General features: G+C 42.5%; 2 protein-coding genes and 1 long non-coding RNA gene across 4 annotated transcripts; all 3 read right to left on the reverse strand.

The window, feature by feature from the left end:
* Positions 1-9,462: 9,462 nt before the first annotated feature.
* Positions 9,463-16,157, reverse strand: LOC124654818 (methylcrotonoyl-CoA carboxylase subunit alpha, mitochondrial-like). Of its 2 annotated transcripts, none has more exons than XM_047193799.1 (16): positions 15,800-16,157; positions 14,706-14,827; positions 14,477-14,624; positions 14,127-14,264; positions 13,940-14,035; positions 13,790-13,849; positions 13,355-13,447; positions 13,047-13,158; positions 12,340-12,444; positions 12,125-12,261; positions 11,738-11,963; positions 11,494-11,657; positions 10,828-10,944; positions 10,487-10,729; positions 10,299-10,394; positions 9,463-9,741 (listed from the first exon to the last, which is right to left on the reverse strand). In XM_047193799.1, exons 1-16 carry the CDS (start codon positions 16,133-16,135, stop codon positions 9,694-9,696), a joined length of 2,241 nt encoding a protein of 746 aa, XP_047049755.1. In that variant the 5' UTR covers positions 16,136-16,157; the 3' UTR covers positions 9,463-9,693. The 2 variants fall into 2 exon arrangements, with proteins under 2 accessions (XP_047049755.1, XP_047049756.1); XM_047193800.1 differs by having other exon boundaries at positions 9,463-9,808.
* A 4,059-nt stretch (positions 16,158-20,216) lies between these two features.
* Positions 20,217-20,904, reverse strand: LOC124652265. Its single transcript, XR_006987650.1, has 3 exons — positions 20,832-20,904; positions 20,646-20,733; positions 20,217-20,443 (listed from the first exon to the last, which is right to left on the reverse strand). It is a non-coding gene; the product is annotated as an uncharacterized LOC124652265 (long non-coding RNA).
* Positions 20,905-20,995: 91 nt separating this feature from the next.
* On the reverse strand, positions 20,996-22,770 carry LOC124655705 (probable periplasmic serine endoprotease DegP-like). Its single transcript, XM_047194557.1, has 5 exons — positions 22,541-22,770; positions 22,265-22,392; positions 21,576-21,693; positions 21,382-21,474; positions 20,996-21,028 (listed from the first exon to the last, which is right to left on the reverse strand). The coding sequence occupies exons 1-5, from the start codon at positions 22,628-22,630 to the stop codon at positions 20,996-20,998; spliced, it is 462 nt and encodes a 153-aa protein (XP_047050513.1). The 5' UTR covers positions 22,631-22,770.
* Between the last annotated feature and the right edge of the window lie 344 nt (positions 22,771-23,114).

Consider the following 23,114-nt stretch of genomic DNA (forward strand, 5'->3'; position numbering starts at 1 on the left):
TAACTCTGACTACGTTATCTTAATCGACCCGGGCAATACTAACCTAACTTAAACTGACTTGTACACGTATGTACACATGTACGTCTCCTACTTGCACGGCAACACTTTTTTTTGTAAAGATTGCACGGCAACACTTGTGGTCTTATCTATCTACATCCTATAAGGAAACTGCTGGGCGTCCCCCGGGGGATCTGATTTTCCAGCCCCCGGGTCGCCAGCCGTCGGATCGGCCATCTTGGACGGCCAGATTTGCTTTTACTGAATGTAGCAAAAAATCACCTCCCGGCAGCAAAAAATAATCCGCTTTTGCTACATTGTAGCAAAAAACGGTTCAGTCAGGAAATCAAATAAAAAGGCTGAGCTCGCCGGAGACCTCGCCGGAGAGCTCGCCGGAGACCTCGTAGCAAAAAAAAATGCTATTGTAGCAGAAAATGCTAATGTAGCAAAACCCAATATCATCGAAATATTGACGAAGACCTTCGTCGGAGACCCTCGCCGGAGACCTCGTAGCAAAATTTCTATACTAAAGTAGCAAAACAACAAAACAATTATAGCAAAAAAAAAAGTAGCACCACAGCATTTTTACAAAAAAGTCTGTGGTGAGGTCATGGCTATTGTATCAATACAGACTTCAGCAAATACATCACCGAAAAAACTTAGTAGCAAAATATATACACTATCATAGCAAAACCATAGAACGGTTGTAGGAAAAAAATCTATATATGATAGCAAAATCCGTAATGCATGCCGCGAGCCGTCGGCAGCAAGAAGGGTCGCCGTGGGCAGCAACTTGGCCCACCGTCAGCAGCAACGAGGGCCGCCGTCGGCAGCAACCTGGTGATGGAGTTCGTAGCATAGAAAACAAAAAATTTCCTACCGCAAGACGAATAAATCCAAGATCCAATCTAGGAAAAGCCAAGATCTAATCTATGAAGATCGAAGCAACGAGATTGATATGAGACTAACCCTCGAAGATTTCCAAAGCCTACGAGATTAGATCTCGTTGTTGGTGTAGACGATCATCCCCGGTGCCGCAATCCGGCGAGCACTTCCGTACTCGGTCGCGCGTACGGTGTCGATGAAGCTCCTTCCTCTCCCCGTTCCCGCGGGCAGCGGAGGTGTGGTAGATCTCCACGGAATCCCAGCAGCACGACGGCGTGGTGGTGGTGGTGGAGAAGAATTCCTGCAGGGCTTCGCCTAAGCCGGAGCAGGAGAAACTGGGAGGGAGGAGAGGTGGCAAATTAGGGTTGCGAACGGAGCAGCTTTGGCCGGCCAAACCTTCCCACTATTTATAGTCGGGAACTAGGGTTAGGGTTTCACGAAACCCATCTAGTGGCGGCGCCTGGTGGGCCCACACCATACCCCGGCGCGGCCTGGGGGGGGCCCGCGCCGGCCTGTGGTGTGGCCCACCCCTGGCTCTTCTCCTTCTCCCCTTTGGACTCCGTCTGCGTGACAGAAAAATAAGAACCTCTGTTTTTATTTCGTCCAATTCCGAGAATGTTTCCAGAACAACTTTTCTTGAAATACAAAACAGCAGAATTCTTCCAGAACAATTCCGGTCCTCCTCGTGATGTCTTGGATCCTATCCGAGACTCCGAACAACATTCGGTCTCCATCTCATATTCCGAATCTACCTATGCGACATCGAACCTTAAGCGCGTCACCCTACGGTTCGTGAACAATGTAGACATGGTCGAGACTCCTCTCCGAGCAATAACCAGTAGCGGGATCTGGAGATCCATAATGGCTCCCACATATTCAACGATGACTTAGTGATCGATTGAACCAATTACATACGATGCCAATTCCCTTTGTCTCGCGATATTTTACTTGTCCGAGGTTCGATCATCGGTATCTCCATACCTTGTTCAACCTCGTTACCGACAAGTACTCTTTACTCGTACCGTGGTATGTGATCTCTTATGAACCATTCATATGCTTGCAAGCTAATCAGATGACATTCCACCGAGAGGGCCCAGAGTATATCTATCCGTCATCAGGATGGACAAATTCCACTATTGATCCATATGCCTCAACTCACACTTTCCGAATACTTAATCCCATCTTTATAACCACCCATTTACGCAATGGCGTTTGATGTAATCAAAGTACCCTTCCGGTGTAAGTGATTTACATGATCTCATGGTCGAAGGACTTAGGCAACTATGTATTGAAAGCTTATAGCAAATTGAACTTAATGACTTGATCTTATGCTATGCTTATTTGGGTGTGTGTCCATTATATCATTCACCTAATGACATAACCTTGTTATTAATAACATCCAATGTTCATGATCACGAAACCATGATCATCCATTAATCAACAAGCTAGTTATACAAGAGGCTTACTAGGGACTCCTTGTTGTTTACATAACACACATGTATCAATGTTTCGGTTAATACAATTATAGCATGAAATGTAAACATTTATCATGAACAATAAGATATAACAATAACTAATTTATTATTGCCTCTTGGGCATATCTCCAAAAGTCTCCCACTTGCACTAGAGTCAATAATCTAGTTAACATTTGTAAGGATATAACACCTTGGCCTTCTGGTGCTTATCATGTTTTGCTCACGGAGAGGTTTTAGTCAACGGATCCGACATGCTCGAAACGTATGTATTTTGCAATTCATTTGCATCTCAACGCATCACTCATTTTCCAAATGAGTCGGCATTAATTGTATATGCTTAGTCCTCTCGGTGGAACCTTAATTCCGCGGTCTGAAAATAAGTCACTAATATTGTCATACACAATATAGCTTCAAAGTTCTGACACTATCGGAACTACACCAAGTTCTCAAAGAACTCCTCGACTTAACATCCTCAGTCATTGTCAAAACAATGACATACTCTGCCTTCGTTTGTAGAATCCGTCACAATATTTAGAACTCATCTAAATCTAGCATAGACATATTCTAGCTCATTGTGCTACCCTTTTAAATAACACTTAGCCTAATTGAGATTGAAATTATATTTTTATATGTGACCAAACTAATATCGGTGCAACACCTTACAGCGATTTGTTTGTCATTACCCCATACAAAAACTATATATATATATCCTTGGTTCTTCTAAAGTACTCAGGGATATTCTTACTATTTTTCCAATGATCATCACATGAATCATTCTGGTATATGCTCGTAACACTTTAGAGCACAGGACATCTGACCTTGTACATATTATTCGTGATCTAAAATCACTCATGTGTTTTTACTCATCGAGTGTCAAATACACTCAAGTCTTGTTAAACCTTCACATGAAAAGAACATTTTTCTTAATATTTCTATATTGAACTACTTCAATATCCATTCTATGTACTTTGACTTAAACTTATTATGTGTTTCAATCTATCTTCATAGATCTTGACACTTAATATATTTCAGTCCATATCCTTTCATTGAAGTTAATTCTCAATGAAACCTTTTTAATCAATTATATAATTACATTATTTATAATCAACGATATGTCATCTACATAAAGTATTATAAATATGTCTTAGCGCTCCCACTTAATTTCTTGCAAATGCAAGCATCTTCATCGTTTCTGATGAAATCAAAAACTCTTTGACTATTTCATCCGATGAAGATTCCAACTCCGTGATACTCACTTCATCCAATTGAAGTTCGTATACCTATCTACTATTCCACGGACTAGCAAAACTCTTGGTTTGTATCTTGTATACACCTTTAACACACACTTCTGTTAAGTAATGTAATTTGCCATCCTACTAGCATATCTCATAAAAGAAATATGTAGCGATTACTAGAACAATCCACATAGACTATAAGCATTGCTACGGAAGATCCAATCTTTTCGCAGTCAACTCTTTGAACTTTGTCGTAAACAACTTTTGACAAGTCAAGCTTCTTCAAGGATATTACATCCAAGTCCATCTATTTTATAGATCCATTTACTTTCAAAAAGTATTTATCTATCTTGGATTTTATGGCGCATAACCATTTTAACGGAGTCAGGGCCCATCATAACTTCTTTGTTTGCAGTTGGTTTATCATTGTTCAAAATCAATCCTTTGTCCACAAATCATTTATTTGATCACAAAGTAAACCATACCTACAAGGTTCAATATGTACTTCGATCTCCATGGCTAAAACACTTTGTAGTCATGGGAGCCATGATTGTCGTAGCCGCTTCCGGAACCATTTCCGATGCTGCGCTACTCTGATCATTATGCTCAGGTTCATAAACCTTATCAAGTTCTATTGTCCTCCCACTCAAATACTTCGCTAGAAAACAATTTCTTGGAAATAAACAAGTAACATTAACAAACACTTTTGTCTTTTACTTCATAGTGGGAAGAATTCCCAATCCATTCTCTTGGGATAACCAACAAAGACATTTATCCGGTTTTGGTTGTAAACTCATTTACTTATACCAATTTTTTTAAGAAAGGACTATTAGGGTTTATACCCATGCCATAACTTGTATGGTGTCATTTCAACGGATCATGATGATGCTCTATTCAATGTAAGAGCGGTAGTCTCTAAAGCATAATCCTTAAAAATATAATGGCATCAATATTTTATCTCATCTTTGATCCAACAAGGTTTGGATACGTATCTCGGATACTTCATCATCTCTATGATACTCCAAGAAACGTGAATTGTAGAACAATTTCATAACTCTCTTAGATGTTCGCTAAAACTCGTAATTCAAATATTTCCACCATGATCTAATCATAGATATTTGACTTTTTTATTACGATGATTTCCACTTCATGCTGAAATTTATCTGAATCCATTCAAATGTTTCAAACTTCTTACTTATCGAATATATCCACATATATATACTCAATTCATTGTTGGAAGTTTTCATGAAGTAAAAGAATCTCCCGCACACAACTATGCCCAGTGAACCACATACATCATCATGTACTTTTCCACTAAGTTAGTTGCCCGTTCAACTCTTGGCCTATGAACGGTATTTAAGTCATTTCCTTTTAGAAGAGATTTGCAAGCGCCAAATGATTCAAAAATCATATGACTCCAAAATTCCATTCAAATGGAGTTCCTTCATGCGTTCCTTTCTAACATGACCTAAATGGCGGTTCCACTAATGAGTGGAATTCAAATCATTTGCCTTATGGCATTTTAGCGTCTGTGTTATGTATGTGTGTTTCACCATTAAGATTTATAATAACTTATCCATCGTACATGGAGCAATGTCATAATTTGAACAACTCATTGTTTTCATTTGACCAGAGCAAAATAACAATTTATTAAGTTCTTTATTATAAACTCTAAGGGCTAGGTAGAATGCCAACGACAAACATAATAACACTTCATTATGTTCCAGACGTGCATTATTACCATATTCCTTATCAGTCACTTAGGCCATCGTATTCTTGTATTGCGTTGTATTGTATGACATCTCATACCAACCAATCTGGTACAAATACCCAAGAATTCTATTATGTGACCAAACAAGGAATACATCCATAACTTGTATATCATCTATATACATCTGAGCTAGACTTTCTAGTCTTTTTCCTTCTTTTTGCCAAAATATCTTTTGTGGTTTCTCTTTTAGCTTTCCCCATTCTCAGAAAATACTTCACCTTCAATAACTTCTAGGTCCATTGGTCAAATACCAATAACCTTGAGGTTCTTACCTTGAAGTTGATCATCAAATGACAAGTGTTTCAGACTTCACTATTAGCAACTTTGTAATATGATGAACAATTTCACTCATAATTTTCATCCATCATATTATCACGACTTTCCGAGACCATGTCTGTACATGCTAGGCTCGTAAAGTTTAACCTCAGTATTCGCATGTGCAAATCTGGCTTGCACCCGTTGTATGCACACGTAGAATCTATCACACCCGATCATCACGTGATGCTTCGAAACGACGAGTCTTAGCAACGGTGCATACTAAGGACGATTACTTCATGGATATGCGAATATCGTTAGTGCCCAACTTAGTTGGAGGATTGGGACGCCTGGCGTCTTCAACCTTCGTACATGGTAGCATCGCCTTCGGAGGCCATGAGCGGGGCCATGGGAGGTAGAGGAGGCCATGTGAGGTCTAGGACGTACTGCCACTAGTCGTGCGTCCGCCGCGGCCTCCCTCCTCCGCAGATCGGAGCAGGAAAGCTGCCTACATATGCGATGGGATCAGAATTAGGGGGGAGCTGGTCCTGCTACTGCTGCTCGCCCTCCTGGAGGCGGGCGCGGGTCTCGTGGATCCGGTCGCGTGCCGCGGCCGCCACCCGCTTGAGCCGGCGACGCTTGTCGTAGTTCTCCTCCAGCCTGCGCTGCAGCTCGGCGGCACGCGCCCGCTCCAGCTCTGCCAGCGCCTCGGCAAGCCGCGCACACGTCGCCGCTAGCCGTGCGTCCGCAGCCGCCTCGCTCATCCGCAGCTCGGCCGCCACCGCCCACGCCGGGGCTCGGGGCGGTGGTTGTCGGCGACCTCGGATTGGGAGGAGCAGGCCACGGGCGGGCCTCCATGGAGGTAGAGGAGGTCCAGGACGGCCCCGCCTTGCTGCAACAGCGTGCCTCAACGGACGGCAACGGGGGGAGGTGAACCTCACGCCGCATGGCCGCACATCGCGGCGGCGAGCGACGGTGCCCGGAGCATGGCTGCGGCACGGCGTCGGGAGTGGCTGGGGTGCGGCAGCGTGGCGGCGCGTGGTTGGCGCGCGGCGGCCCGAGGTCGTGCGGGAGGCTCCCTTGCCGGCAACGGGGAGAGGAGGACCTCGGGGCGCCATGACCGCAGCTCGCGGCGGCGCGCGACGGCGCGCGGAGCATGGATGGGGCACGGCGGCGGGTGGTTGGGGCGCGGCGGCGGGTGGTTGGGGCGCGGCGGACCGAGCTCGTGCGCTCGGCTCCCTGGCCGGCCTTCTCGGCTCCTTCTCAGCCGCTCTCCATTGCTTGCAGGGAGAAGATAAGGTAAGGAAAAAAAAATGGAGAGGAAGATGCCGTGTGGTGTGGGTGGGGCCCTCCCTGGAGACGTGTACGCGCGGGTAAAGGAGGTTCACACGATGCTCCGCATCGGACGACGCTCGACCCGGAGGTTGCGTTGCTCGCAGCCCCCGGGGGAATCTAATCATTTTCCATCCTATAATGAGAAAATAAAAAGTTGGCACCCTAAACAGTCACTACCAGAATCGGGCTCGTAGCTGAGTTCTAACCAGTTTATCGAGTCACTTGGCACAGAGACGACGTTACCGACCGTCGTCAAAAAACATTTGGCTTTAAATACAGTCAGCATATTCACGGACATATACACTTGACACATGTCATTGCAAAGGGCATCTCTAGGGGCCGGCCTAAAACGGCGATCCATTTGGTCTGTTTCTGTCCGTTTGGATCGGTCCACAAACAGAATTTGGGAGGTGGTCCGTTTTGGTCCAGAGGTGCGTCCAGCGGCCCAACGCATGTTGCCCTCCCCCGCCCACTGTTAAGAATGACGCTCTGCCTCTAATGGCGATGGGACGTTAATGGCAACGAGACATCGCGAAACACGTCGCTAGCTTCACACGCGCCGTAGATGATTCCCGCCCTCGGTGGCTCTTGTTTCCCGCTCGCACGCCGTCGATGTTTCCCGCCAAGGCCGGAAAACATCGCGCGCCGTAGATATTTCCCACCAAGGCCGAAAAACAATTGGTTCAATCGAGTACTTGTAAGCTGAACGGAGTTCTCTCTCATATTGTTATGTTTACCTGTAATACCATAAGCCTTCCCTCAAGGAACAACTCGAATCACTGCTGACGCGGTACTTGCTTTCGCACGGGGAGTTGGAGATTTAGGGTTAAAGACCGCTCATAGCGATTTTTTTTTTTACTTTTATGGCTGGGTGGGCAAGAAAAGGATGCCATGATCTTTATTTGTCTCGAACCCCATACCCCTATAATAATTGTAGAGTCATGGGTGGCTCCAAAGCGAAATTAACCGATGGTAGTTGGTCGAAGCTCCAGTGGGTAGCCACTCCCCTTCCTTCTTTCACGTCCATCCGCGAATGATTTGAGAATTCTTTTCATCACTGTTTGGATCGCAGACTTGACCGTTGCGGGGAGACGCATCCCTAGAAAACTATAATTGTGTTTCGACTATAAAGTTGGCCGTTGGTAACAAGAACATAACTTCTGGCATGCCGAATAATCTGACGTTTTTTGCACCTCGTTATTCGGTAAAATTCCTTCTGCGAAGTAAGCGAAGAAAGGCATTGCCCAACTGGGAATTACAGCAATGACAGTTTGTATAGACGAGTCGGCTCTACTCGGGTGTTGCTCATCCATTCCTTCGATGGAAGGAACCCGGAGGTGTTCAAGGAAAACATTTGTTGGAACCGCCTTGCGGCTTGAACTGAGCCTTGCAGCTACAATGTTTTGTAGCCTAGGGATGTGTTTGACCTTATAACCTAAGCATCTTGCTAACTCGTCGACTGTGGGTCGATAGGCTTGGGTCTTCGGCGTCCCATGTTCCTAATATTGTCCCATGTTCCAAATAATTGTTGAGCGACCAAGGTGGAACTGCCGTAGCTATCAATCCGGCTAATGTCGAAATCTCTTGCGATGCCTAAGCCGTGTAGGAGAGCTCCATATTCTTTCTGCAATGTTGTATGTAGCTTTGAAGTGAATCTGCAAAATATAGCTAAGATGTTTACCTGTAAGCGATTCGAGTACTGCACCAGTAGAACGGTGGGGACGGAGCCAAGTTCAACCGTGGCATCCCTAGGCGCGACTGTGGCCCTCATGGATGACCTGCGGCCATGGCTTCCATTGATAAAACCGTTACAAGGTAAACTACTACAACAAGCTCTATTACATAAGTTTTGCCCGGCTCCGGTGATGGAGGGGCGAGGACAGCGGCGCAACTTCGATTCGCGTCAGTGTTTGTAATCGTTGCTAGGTGGTCGAAAGACCTACTTGTAATTTTTATTACTTTTGGGTCAATTTACATTACTATTGATGATTATTAATAGGCCGGTGAAATTTTCGCAAAAAAAGGTAAAATGCAGCAAAAACACGACGCGGAAGGCATGGACGTTCTCCCCGCATTTGCGACGCATGATGATCTTGAGGCTATCAACGTGGAGAGCCAAGTCATCAAAGTAGGCGGCAAGGGCGCCATCGACGACATCTAGGGAGGAGGACCCGCCCTGATCTAAGGCACGGATTAGAGTGTGCAAAAACAAACGAAGAGAAGGGGCAAATAAAAAAAACGTAAACCCAGCCCATTTTTTTTATTTGCCTAAGTTTTATCGAAGTACACTCTCTAGGCAATTGCAACCTGAACTTTGCAAATAAGCATCAACTTGGGTCCATGTGCGCTAGTGCCAACTGCCAAGGAAGTAGAGGTCCGCATCGTGATTAGCCTCTTTTAACTTGAGTAGTTCTGTGGTGTAGCGGCAGGGTTTTTAGCTACGTTCCGTCTAAAAACAAAGTGCTTGCACGATGCTTCATAGCTTCACAACAATGAGCTGACAGCGCAGTTAGTAAAACGCATACGTGGGTTTCTCGATAAAAATAATGTCCCTACTTGACAATGCATGGCAGACCAATTGGTATACACATATATGCGGGTTCTCACATTAACCACCATGCAAAGTAACATACACGCTATACAGGAAATGGATGCATCGAGAGGCGAGCTCTAGCTACATGCACTAGGGAGATCAGCTAGCATTATTTGGTCACATGATGATCTCCAGCTGCTTGTTTGCTTATTCTTCTTTCTGGACAGCAAAGGCAGGAGTCGAATTCTGAAGCATCTGTACATTGAAAGGTACAGGTCACGACAGGGTATGATTTGTTGTTTCATCAGTTTGTGCTCTTATCCTGGAGAAAGGAAACATTCTGAGTTCAGGTAATCAGTTGTGCAATAAAATCGATGAAACTCTTAACATTCAGAATGATGGACGTTTTCTGATGATTAAAAAAGGACATTGTTTCTCTTGAAACGTCTTGGTTTCATTTAATTCGACACGGATCCCAGTTTACCAGAAACCCATCGAGACACTGAAGGTGGGGTTCAGCTAGCAGCCTCCAGCTGAAAACAGGTGTTACCGGCTAACCACAACAGCAGCTGCTTCTTAGAACACTAGTACTCTGCTGGACCTACGATCACTACTCTAACCACTATTCAAATATGCCTCTGAATGGACTTTCCAGTTGTTTCCTTTAAGTCTGAATACTTTCTCCAGAATACCACTGGTTTTTCTTAAAATATAATGACGACAAAAACTTAGACTTGGCAAAAAACTTTGCATTGAAAAAAAGGAAAAAAAAAGCATGAAATTCCAAGATATGGTCAATAGTTAGCACCTACCTTAACAGTGAAAAGGACACTGGAGTCAAAAACTTGTTGTCCAGCAGTGGCCTTCAGCCCTTCTATGTAACCAGCACGAGGCGCCTTCACAACATGCTGAGAAAAGGAGTACAAGAAAGTTATGTCAGCTTTGACTAATTTAATCAATTTAGAATACACCAGAAGCAAATTCATTTAGACGGTCGGACCTCCATCTTCATTGCTTCTATAACCATGACAGGCTGATTATCATCCACCTGTGCCCCATCCTTAAGCAAAACCTTCACAACCAAACCAGCCATTGGCGCCAAAACACTTCCTTTTGGATGTGACCTTCCCTCGGAAACATGGCTAGGTTGAGAACTATCATCAAGTAACTCCTCAGTTCTTATGGTCTGCCTGTAATGATGATGATGTTTCCCATGCCAGATGTGTATATGTTTGCTATTATCCTGGAAGTAGAAGAGGAAGAAAATTTAGGGATGATATTACATTCGGAAGAAACTAATGAATCTAACAACCACCATACTAATTAAGGTATCAGGTTCACCTTTGAATAAAATGCTAATGTCACGTCTGTTTGCACACCACCAATATCAACCCGGAAATCCTGTTCACCCTTATCATCTACTTTGATATCCAAGCCAGGAGAAGAGCCATCTTCAGTCTGGTCACAAGTCATAAGGGGAACAATAAGAAGATATTGGCCAAGATCAACAGTAGTGCAGTGTTAAATGCCAATTAAGAGATTGATTATTGCTCCGTAACCAGAATACTAATATGGGTAGTGCACACAAAATTCAGTTTCTAATACACTAAGAAAGCTTTAGTCTACTGTTGCACTACTGAAACCATTTATTTGATTTATCTGCAAAATGGCATAGCAAAAAACGAAGTGGGGCATACAACTTCATTTAAAATTATGTGATAGAAAGCAGCATGTAGCAGCTTCTATGATAAGGAACAAACTGTAGTGGATTTTGCTGATATTATACAGTGATAATAAAAAAATATTGCTGAAACATGACTGGTCTCACATATCTTAAGACTGAAGACATAATTTCCACCCAAAAAATAATTTCCCATTTTCCCTTGTTGCCTACTAGTGTTATATTATACACTTGTATTAGTACTCACACCTCAGCAAAGAAGCTTAATTAGGTTTTAGAATTCAAACAACCAAAAGCAAAGAAAGTTCTGTGTGTCTACTAATCACCTCGATGAAGTAGCTTCCATCAGATCTATATGTAATCAACAATTTGAGAAGCTCATCACTCGACCCCTCAAGTTCTTTATCAAACTCAAATTCCATTAGACGCTTCGCCGAGTGATGCATTCTGAAAGGTGGACGGGAATACCATACAGAAAGTGTCTTGTCACCTACCGACAAGCATATGTTGAGATCAGACCATATTAACAATGTTGTCCAGTGACAGAGAAAAAAAGGCGACATAACATACGAAGGGATTCTTCAGAGATAATGTGATCCTTTCTGCAAATGCAGGCTGCAGCCAACATTGCACCAACCGCAGCTGCCTCATGTGCTTCACCCGAGGCCTTAGCAGCAGAATTTAGAAGATCATTTTTGTAACGCTCAATGAAATGTGTATCAACTAGGCCTCTTTCAAATGCACTATGGCCCGCGAGTTCTTGAAGGAAAGCAATATTTGTAGGCAAACCTGCAATCTGTCTATTCATTAATTCCAGCATCATAGGCAGGGAATATCAAAAGTACTGCATATGAATCTTAACATACCAATGATACCAAGTGGTAAATTTGGAACTAGTAGGATAAAAAGATCCAATAGATAATACTTATAAAACAAACGCAAACTAAGTATATATACCTGAAAGTTTGACAAGGAGTTCTTTAGCTTGACTAGTGCAGCATTGCGACTTTCACCCCAAACTACGAGTTTGGCTATCATGGGATCATAATGCATGCTGACAGTATCTCCTTGTTCAACTCCAGTTTCAACTCTTACTGATCAAGAATATGTTAGCACCACCATACTGAAAAATAACTGTTAAAGATTCTGTCGCTGGATATATCCAAAATTACCTGTTGTGGAAGACGGAACTGGTTGATAGTGATGTAAAGTTCCTGTTGCAGGAAGAAATCCTCTTGGAACATTTTCAGCATATATTCGGGCTTCAAATGCATGTCCTAGAGGGTACACTGATGGTTAATACATAGTTCTTACTTCAAGTGGCATTACAAACTTGGAACTGTTAATGCTACAAACACAAAAATTTACAACCTAAGACCACCCATGTAACTTGTGTAAGTTCATTACAAGAACTGATGCTATTCATTTAAAATTAATTCAGGTAATGAATATTGGCTCAAGTATCAAGAGAAGACTTTCAGATTATGCACATTTTTGTTAAATGCACAAAAAGATTCCAGCCTTTTTCTGGAAAACAGTTAAGTTCCTTTTCTCTTTTGGGAAATAAATGGATCCAATTAGCTAGAATCAAGAGCAATAAGCGAGTGGATTTTGCTCACACACTGCTATGCCTGCTTAACGAGTTTAACCAATAATAACACATTTACCAATGCTTGCAAGAACACCATGACATGTGGTACTATCAGGTTAATCAATAGAGATTGGATCGTCAAAAGCATAACCCAAATACAACTAAAAGAGATAGTTATGTCATGAAGCCTAAAATGAGAAGGAAATATAGTCGAGAGACAAAGCGGCACTCTAAGAAAACATATCTAGGTGTTTAGGATAGAATCATGAATGCCCTGACAGGGTTTACCATTTAACGGGACCTGCTCCTGAGATAATGGTAAGCGTTCTCCATTTGCAACACGTATTTGCCACTCCACAAGATCTTGACCAACGATCATCTCTGTTACTGGATGTTCAACCTTCAAATATCCAGGTGAGTTTAAGAGAAACAGAATGGACTATCCATTAGCAAATCGAAAAGTATATGTGACACACCCTTGTCAGTTAATTTGGAACATATTATTACACCTTTATAGTTATTACAGTTTTGAGTCTGGTGGGTTTCACAAGGTCGTCAAGCATCTTACTGATCAATTGATAATCATAATATAGTACCTGCAGTCGAGTATTCATCTCCATGAAATAGAATTCTCCTGAAAGAGTATCCACAATAAACTCCACTGTTCCAGCACTGTAGTAACCAACTGCCTTCAACACAAAGAATCCAATAAGTGACCCTGTGTATAAAATATACAGATTAAACAGAATAACTACAGCAGAACATAGGGTGGAGGGTTAGGTAGCTTGCAAGTGTTACGCTGGGGACTGTTTCATAAATAGTGAATGAACCCAAGTTTCTAAACAGGCAAATCGAAAGTCAGAATTTTGAAATGCGCTCAAGATATGGAATAATTTGCTTGCATACTTCCCTGGACTGCTGGTTGTAGGGAACGAACAAATAACTCAGATAGTGTAATGAAATGAAAACATAAGAGCATTGAATCTATATCTTAAATCGCATCATGTGTGTAGAAGTATCAACTATGTCACCTTCGCAGCAGACACGGCAGCTTTACCAATATGAGCCCGAAACTCTGCTGTCACATTTGGCTGCAGCGAATATATAAATGGAAAAAGTAAAATGTTATTTTGTTCAAAAAAATAAAAAATCCAGGGCATTGACAGGTAATAAAGCCTTACAGCTGGTGCTTCCTCGATAATCTTCTGATGCCTTCTTTGTAGACTACAGTCTCTCTCGTAAAGGTGTATAGCATTTCCATGTTTGTCACCAAATACCTTCACGTATTGAAATAGCGCCACATTAAACAACAGAGGGCCTATGCGGATTGAGAGAAGGATTGTGGAAGGACTGAAATCAGAATGTTACCTGGACTTCTATATGTCTGGGTTGAGTAATATACTTCTCGATCAACAACGTGTCTATACCAAATGATGCCGCCGCTTCACGTTGAGCACTCAGTACAGAATCCACGAAGTCATCAGGCCCTTGAACTATTCTCATCCCCTTGAATACAAAGATCAAAGATCAATAGAAGAGCATAGAGAACATAAGACTTGATCTAGACGAGCAAAATATGCTCTTAAATTTGATGGTGCAACTCACAAACAAGATATCCTACAACTGCGTATACAAAAATCTGTTCTATATGGATTCTTCTCTGCATAATACTGGAAACTGAAATAAAGATTGTACTGTGCAAAGCATTCCCAACATACCTTGCCCCCTCCACCATGGGTAGGCTTTATCAGAACTGGATATCCAATCTTATCAGCCTCAAGTTTTAACAACTCGATATCTTGGTCAGCCCCATGGTAGCCTGGAACAAGCGGTACGCCAGCAGCACCCATGATCCTCTTTGATGCACTATTTTTTACAGAATGTTTTCAGAACGCATTGTCCCATATGGAAAGAAAAGGGAAGTAGTAATGTGGCAAGAATATTTACCTCTTATCACCCATATCTCGGATTGCAGATGGTGGAGGCCCAATGAACGTAAGCCCCTCGGATTCACAGAGCTGCGCGAAATCAGCGCTCTCTGAAAGAAAACCGTAGCCAGGGTGGATAGCCTACAAGAACATATATGCAAGCATTTACCTGTCAGACGTTAGCAAAATTAATACCCCATCATGGCACACCTCCCCCGGCACTTAAACTGGCAATTGTACACCAAAACCAAGAATTCAGTAGTCATATAAAAAAAAGAATTCAGTAGTCCAGTAGTAGTAATCAGTACTCCCTCCAAGTAATATGGATGTATCTAGACACATTTTAGTTTTAGATACATCCATATTAGCGAGAATTAATATGAATCGGAGGGAGTAACTAGTTTCAGTTATGATGTTAATCCCAACAAGTAACGAACACTGAAAGTTATTGTGCCACATCAGAAAGGCAAAACATGGTCATAGCACCTGGCACACCTTGAGCAATCAGCCCAACTCAGCGAGCTCATCAGGCGGCAGAATTACAGAGTTTGACAGGACTAGCTACTTGCAAGTAGCAGGGGATAACTCATTTCAAGTAACAGTCCAGCTTCCCCGCAAACAAAAAAAAGTAACAGTCCAACTGAAGTCTACAGAGAAGCAAGGCCAAGCAAACCGTGCTAATTGATCCGGGTGGTGCATTTGTCAGAGCATACAAGCTCTCGTTACAGGTGATAGTGGCAATACACCTTGGCAAGTGTGCACCGGAACCAAGAAACCGGCGCAGACTGCAGCAGTCGTGTAGCAATCGGCAACTAGTTCCAATTATGTATGTTTATCCCAACGAGTAACGAGCAACGGATAAAATGTTCTAGGACTGCTGTAAGACTGTGTCACTCCTTCAGCAATCAGCGTGAGAATTTCGCAGTTTGACGGCAAACGAACTAGCAGTCTAGTACTGATATAAGTCATGGGATGCCCCATTTTCAGGTAGCGGACTAGCAGGAATCCCGAGCGCAGCAAGCGCGCGGTGCTCCCCAGCTGATCCGGGCGGCAGCATTCGCCAAAAGCGCAATAACGAAGCTCTCTCTCGCTCGCTCGCTCGCTCTCGCTCACCTTTGCGCCGGTGCGGAGCGCGGCGTCGACGATGGCGGCGGCGTTGAGGTAGCTCTCCCGCGCGGGGGCCGGGCCGATCCTGACGGCCTGGTCGGCGGCGCGCACGTGCAGCGCGGCGCGGTCGGCGTCGCTGTAGACGGCGACGGTGGGGATGCCGAGGCGGCGCGCGGTGCGCATGACCCGGCACGCGATCTCGCCCCGGTTGGCCACCAGCACCTTGTCCACCGCCGGCGGGTCCGGGGCAGAGGAGGAGGACAGGGGCCTGGGTGGAGCCGGGCTCGCGCCGTGGCGGCGGCGCCGGAAATGGCTGTGGAGGCGGAGGAGGCGGGAGGCCATCGTCGCGGCGCGGCAGGGCAGAGCGGTGGTTGAGCGGGGATGGGCTTGGTCGGGGATATGGGCAGTGTTTTGGTTGGTTGCTGGATAAGCGTGGTGACTGCGGACGGACGTCGTCGAGCACGAGGAGGAGTCCCCGACGTTTCTTCTTCTTCTTCTTCCCCAGCGATGTCGGAGTGGGATATGACTGGATGAGTGAGGATGGGGCTGATGACTCACTCTTCCAGTACCGCGCACCTCACGTGTAACTTGCAGGTTGCTGTTTTGGATTTGTGTTGTATTTTTTTTCATGTTTCTTTAAATAGAAAAGAAATTTAGTTAAGTTATATCTACAATGCTGATATCTTAACAGTGCGACGTAGAATAAACGCTGAGGCGGAGGAAAGACAAAGATGAAAAAAATCTTTGCCTTCCCTTAGCTAAGAGTGGTCTCTTAGCACTTTTAACACAATCTTTCTCACCACATACTTAGGATGTCTCATTACTAAAAATAAAACTAAAAAATAACATTTGAAAATCATGTTTTATTGTTGTATCTAGATTACATGGTAGGATTAAGATAAGACGGTCTTAACAACCATTGCAAGAGCAGGCACATTCTGAATGAGATTGTGGTGATATATGAAGTACTTCATGAGATCAAAATGAAGAAGGCTTCGGTCATTGTCCTGAAACTGGACTTTGAGAAGTGATGCAAACTGTCAAAGATGGTCATCTGCCTATTTTGCTACGTCTAGCGAAGTTAGGAAGGCTGTCTCATTTGCTATTTGACCATCTAGATGCTTTGGCTGCTGAGTTGATAAGAGAGAATAGCAAAAATACCACTAGTGAAAACGAAAAAGCATCAAAATATCACTAGTAAAAAAGTCAAAGTGCCAAAATACCACTCCACTTTGGTTTTTCATGCCAAAAAAAACCACTAGTGACTAACATTCTCAAAGAAAGACACAAATGCCCTTTCCTCTTCACATGTCAATGCACCTAATTCAACACCATTTACGTATAATTTCAGCAACATTTTAGAACATTCAACACTCAAGAGGAGGGTATGGGTCTTTGCCGTTGTTCACTTGTAGCACAGGGAACACGGTCGAGTGTGGGAGCAGGGGTAGGGGCTATGATGCAAGGATTGGAAGTAGGGAGGCTCCGATGCGGCATGCGGGGCTTCACGACCACAGGGAAAATGGGTTGTGGGAAGAGTAGGAGTGGCGGCGCCGCCGGTGGGAATGAGCAGCAGCAGCCGCTGGGTTGGGGACGAGCAGAGGCAAAGTTAGCGGCGGTCGGGCATGGTGGAGAGGGGAATATCTGGTTGGCGAACTAGAGAAACTTTGGTAGAGATGGTGTGGCATGGGATGGTGTTGGCGCCGCCGTTCTTCTAGGAAGAAACACAGCGCGGGAGGAGATGTGTTAGAAAGAGAAGGAATTTTCCCTTTTCCTTTTTCATAGGTGCATTTTTGTTATGTCACAAAAATTTGATAGTTTGATCTATGTTGACTAACAAAATGTGGTTGACAAGTGACAGTAGTGGTATTTTGGTATCAAAAAAGAACATGAGTGGTATATTGGTACATTGGTTTTTACTAGTGGTATTTTGGTGCTTTCGGTTTTCACTAGTGGTATTTTTGCTATTCTCTCAGGTTGATAATGCAAAGGCATTTGGTCGTTTAAGTGGGGTGGTTTCTTATCTGGTTGATGAGGGAGTTGATTTTTTGCAGTATGCAGATGGTACCGTCATTCTCCTAGAAAGTTTTGACACAAAAATATTGCATATGAATTTCTTGTTATACTGTTGTGAGAATAAACTACCATCAGAGTGAGGTGTATGCTATGAGAGTGGGCGGAGAGGAGCAAGAGATAGTGGCTAACATGTTTAACTGCAGATCGGGGGAGTTGCTTATCCAGTATTTGGGGATGTCCGATCATAAGCTAACTGTAGATTTCCAAACTCACAAACATGATTGATCCTTGGAAAGGGAGACATATGTCATCTGTATCCAAATTAACTCTATCCAATGCTTGCTTGGCAAGTATTCCCATGCTTGTGATGTGGTTTTATTTACTATGAGAGGGATGTCACTCAGATCGATGAGGTTAGAGGAAGATTCTTTTGGGAAGGATGTGCCCACGGGTTTAAGTAACACATGATTGTGGGAGAATTCGTGCAGATCCCAAGATTTTGTTGGATCTGGGTATCTTAAATCCTAGGTTTATGAAATACATCTTTATTGTTAAAGTGGATCTGGAAGCTTTTCAATTGAGGGAGTTGTGTTAATAGATCATGTGTAGGAAATATCTCAAGAATGGTGAATCCATCTTGATGAATGATTCAAGGGGATCCCATTTCTGGAATGGCTTGCAAGCAGTAAAAAAGTGGTTTGTTTTGGGGGGCAAGTCACTTTGTAGGCAATGGCCAAAAGACTGATGTGTGGGCAGGGAATATTCATTTGAAATCTTCCTTTCCTACCCTGTTTTGTGTAACTTCTTATCCTGATGTTTCTATGGCTGATAACTATGTTTTGGTGTCTCATGTTGGAGATAGTGCCCTAGAAGCAAATAATAAGGAGTATTTATTATTTATATCTCAAATATCCATAATAGTTTCTTGTCATGATATAACTGTATTAAGCGGAAACATTAATACACGTGTGGTGTTGTAAACAAACAAAGCTCCCTGGCAAGTACACATGTACGAGCTAGCTCATTGTGGTCAATCATTGATCGAGGTTTTCCGGTCATGGACACCAACGTCATTGACAATGGGGTCATATCATTGGATAAATGATATGGTGGACATAGCCAATATATATGTATTGTAACGCGGTCAAAGTATCATCAAGTTCAACTTTACGATGTTTATGAAAGTGTAGTGACCAAAACCTTAGACCGTGAGATCATATTAGAATCACTATCACCGGCAGCTGCTTAGAGATCATCAATCTCTACTTCGTAACAGGGTGGTCACAAAGTTGTTGCTCAGGTATTCCAATGGGATGGGTTGAGGTGTATGTATCAATAGCGGGATTTATTTATCTGCGTGACGGAGAGATACAAAGGACCACTCAGTAAGATTACATCCATAAAGTTGTGCAGCGTATGACTAGGTCACGGGGATGGATTCACACGGAACGAGTTGAATAAGCCTTGTCGGTAATGATATCGAACTAGGTATAACGATACCGATGATCATGTCTCGGATAAGTGTCGGTATCGAGGAACAAAGGAAATATGACTCAATGTAATGGTTCAAACAATGATCATATCTTCGTGGAATACATAGCGATTATTATGGTTCTCAGACCCCTAGTGATCATTGATCGGAGAGCCGTTTTGATCATGTCTGTGTTATTCTCGAACAGTAGGTAACACACTTAACGGTTCAATGAAACTAAAGATAGTTTTGGATTCAGCGGAATTCAAAGAGAAATCCGAAAAAGAGTTCCAGGGTATCTTAAGGGTGTTCCGAGAAGTCCGAGAGGTATCCCAAATTATAGGAAATTAAAAGATATGTTTAATATGTTCATTATATGAATTAATATATTTAATTAATTAAAAAAGGATCCCCACCCTAAATGGCCCCATATGGCAAAGGGCCATAGTGGGCTGGCCAGGCCAACCGAACGGCGGGGAGGGGGGGGGGGCTCCTCCCTCCTCCTATATATATAGAGGCCAAGGGAAGGGATTTGAATACACGATTAATTAGGGAAATGCCTCTCTCTCTCTCTCTCTCTCTCTAGTTTTCTTCTATGCGTGGTTCCCAACTACGCAGGAGGGGGACAACTCCACCAAGTACGCAGGATCGTTGTTAGGCTCCGGGTCCAGAAGATCTACTTCCACAACTTCGCTGGAACGGAGCCTATTTCAAACCTTGGCCGTGGAAAACTAGAGCTCTTTTTTTTGAAACGAGGAAAACTTGAGATTTTTTACAACCACGTAAAACTAAGCACCTGTCTCAACGAAAAAATACGCAGTTGATCACAAAGAGCGTTGGTGTGGTACAAGCTACAGTGTGCTTACTCCCTCTGGTTCATGGAAAGTAACATTTCAGACAAGGATGAAATGAACTTCTAAAACTTCCACTGCAGATATGTTGAAGATGCTGGTAGATGCCAATTTTTCATGAACCGGAGAGACACCGTGAAGGACGTGCATTTAGTTAAAGTTCTAACAAGTTTTGATACATCATACATCACACCTAGTTCACATACATCACAATTGTTGTGTTACAGCAAAGGTCACTTGCCAGGGCCAAACTCGTTCAGGTTGAGACCGAAGCAGAAGAGGTCCCTTCTCCAAGAGTGATAGTATAACAATCTACAAAAGGTACATCTCTGTGAATGGAAGAAAAAATATGTACACATGCAATCTTGTTTAATATGCACTCCTACATAATGTCTGACAAACCCTCTAAGCTAGTGTTCAGAATACTAAGCTTTGAAATAGTAACTTGGAGATCCAGGTAAAAAAAAAACAGTAACTTGGAGACTGTAAAGAAATGACAAATGGAGATGTCTACCTCTTTTAATAACTTCACGGTGGTCAGATACACCTACAATTAACTCTCTGGTCTTCCAGCGAAGTTTGCGCGTATGAAATACTCTAACCTATGAAGCAAGCATTACATATTCCGCGAGGCTCATAATCCTTCCCAATCCGTTAACAGAGTGAGTTACTCAAAATTATAACATACAAGTTGACTTACCGAAAAATGAACTTTCGCATCGAGGCTATTTCCAGCTGATTTGCAAAGGCTCAGCAACATGTTTTCCAGCTGATAACAACAAAAAACAATAAGACAAGTCAACGGACCATGAAGCAATGTGACTTGTCGAGGACTTGAGTCCCCACAAGGTGCCGTGGGTGGTATTACCCAACTATAAAATTGTGCACACTAAAAATCTGTAACCACCATATAAAATTTCAGATATGGTTTGAGAATTTCAGTTGTACCATTTGTGTAACAAATTCTACCATAAAAGATATTAATCTGCAACAGAAAACTAAAATCTTTGGCAACACTAACTATTATATATATTAGTATTACACATCACCATCCAAGAACCATTCTACGCATAGAGATTTCCCTCATACTAAATATTCCTCCTGAGTGCCACGATTTCCAATTTTCCATTCAGACGAGGTAGAAACAAAACTAGTGTGGCTGAAACTTCGCACTTGAAAAAAGTGCACCTACTAAAATAGTTTCAATGAGATTGCAGCGCATTTTCTGATAATTCGATAAGTAGACCTACCTGAATTGTATTGGAAATGCTCTCTCCATTCAAACATTCAATAATATCACCTCTTCGGATTCCAACTTCCTCAGCGTGTGATCCTTTTGAAACCTAATTAAGGTTCAATTAACAATAATATGAATGGTGAGTGAAGCACCTTCAGGTTCTCAAACAGCAAGCACACACACAACACACAATTAACATTATTAAACCTCTTCAACAATAAGACCATCATCGATCTTATACTTTTGCCATAGCTTCTCCACTCGAACAAGATCTAAAAGCTTGATACCTAAAAACCACACTCCAAGGTGGGGGCGAGGGATGGACCTATACCATAAAGATAAGCATTTAGCACATTTGAAAAAAGATAGTTATACAAGACCAAGTAACCGTTTTAATTGAGCCACTTTTGCCAAAAATCCAAATTATGTCTAACATGTTAAAATTTTGCATGTGGTAGTCCAAATATTTAAAATTGAATTAACACGAAACCTTTTTTGCGTGCGAATTAACACATAACCTTTGCTTATGATCTTTCAAAGTCTCACTATTGTTAAAAGAAAAACCACATGTATGTACTGAACTTTATTTTTTAAACTTTCCTACAAATAACATTGAAAAAAGTGTGTAGGAATTAAGTGATCAACACTCCATTCCCTAGTAAAATTGGCATCATGAATCATTGTGCATTTTTCTTCAGCATGGTTCTACTAATAAATGATTTTTGCAAAAGTAATAAAATTTACAAGTTAATATCATTATAGTTATATGTCTTTGTATCTTGGAAAACAATGACCAAATCACCATCGATCTCTCCTATTGCATAACCATATCAACATATATACAATGAACATGGGGAGAGGCATATATATATATGGTACTGAAAGGGAAACCATACTTGAATTTCTTCCACAAATCCAAACACTTGAGCAAAACGGAAGAAGGTATAAAAGACCCGCTCCTATGACTGTTGATCATTCCCACGACCTTTGCGTCCAAGTCAATGATCGGGCCCCCATTGTCATACTACATGTATTGACAGAAATATCACAATTCGTCATACCAAAAGTGGAGCGGTTTGCACAATATAACATAAAATTACAAAAAACAAAAACAACTCAAACTATATAAAATGTATATAATACACAATCTCCTCAACAAAATATGCTTTTACCTTAATAGTACGTTCTTTACCAGGAAAGAACATAAGATGAGGCTTTTCATATATGTTTGCATTATAATATCCTGGCCTAAGATGGGTCATCGTTATATTGACATTGGCATCTCTTCCAAGCCAGAAGACCAGTTGGCCACATTTTACTCCATCATTAAAAGATGGTAATGGTACGGGTTGATCCACTCTAACTCTAAAAAAAGCAAGATCATAGTGCTCCTGGTGATAGATTAGGTGGCCCACAGCAGCGGATCCATCCGGCAAGTGAACAGTAACCTGAAAAGTTGGTTGCTAAGAAATATGAATTACACTATTTTAGAGAGCTGGCTACCAAAAAAAAAAAGGCCAGCTGCGCACAAAACAAATCTTTAGGTTCCAGCTGCGAGTTTATCTAGAAAAATCCGATAGAACCAATCTGATTTACACCACAGATAGAGCTAGGGCGTTATTTTAGATTATTTGATTTATCACGGTACCAAGTAAACAATTAAACTGAGACTGCACGCAAAGGTCAGTTGAATAAAAAGTGTTATTAATTGCCCCTAACCTTTGGCATGAACTCACCTTGGCATGA

This window comes from Lolium rigidum, chromosome 5, assembly GCF_022539505.1.
Source record: "Lolium rigidum isolate FL_2022 chromosome 5, APGP_CSIRO_Lrig_0.1, whole genome shotgun sequence".
Lineage (NCBI taxonomy): Eukaryota > Viridiplantae > Streptophyta > Magnoliopsida > Poales > Poaceae > Lolium > Lolium rigidum.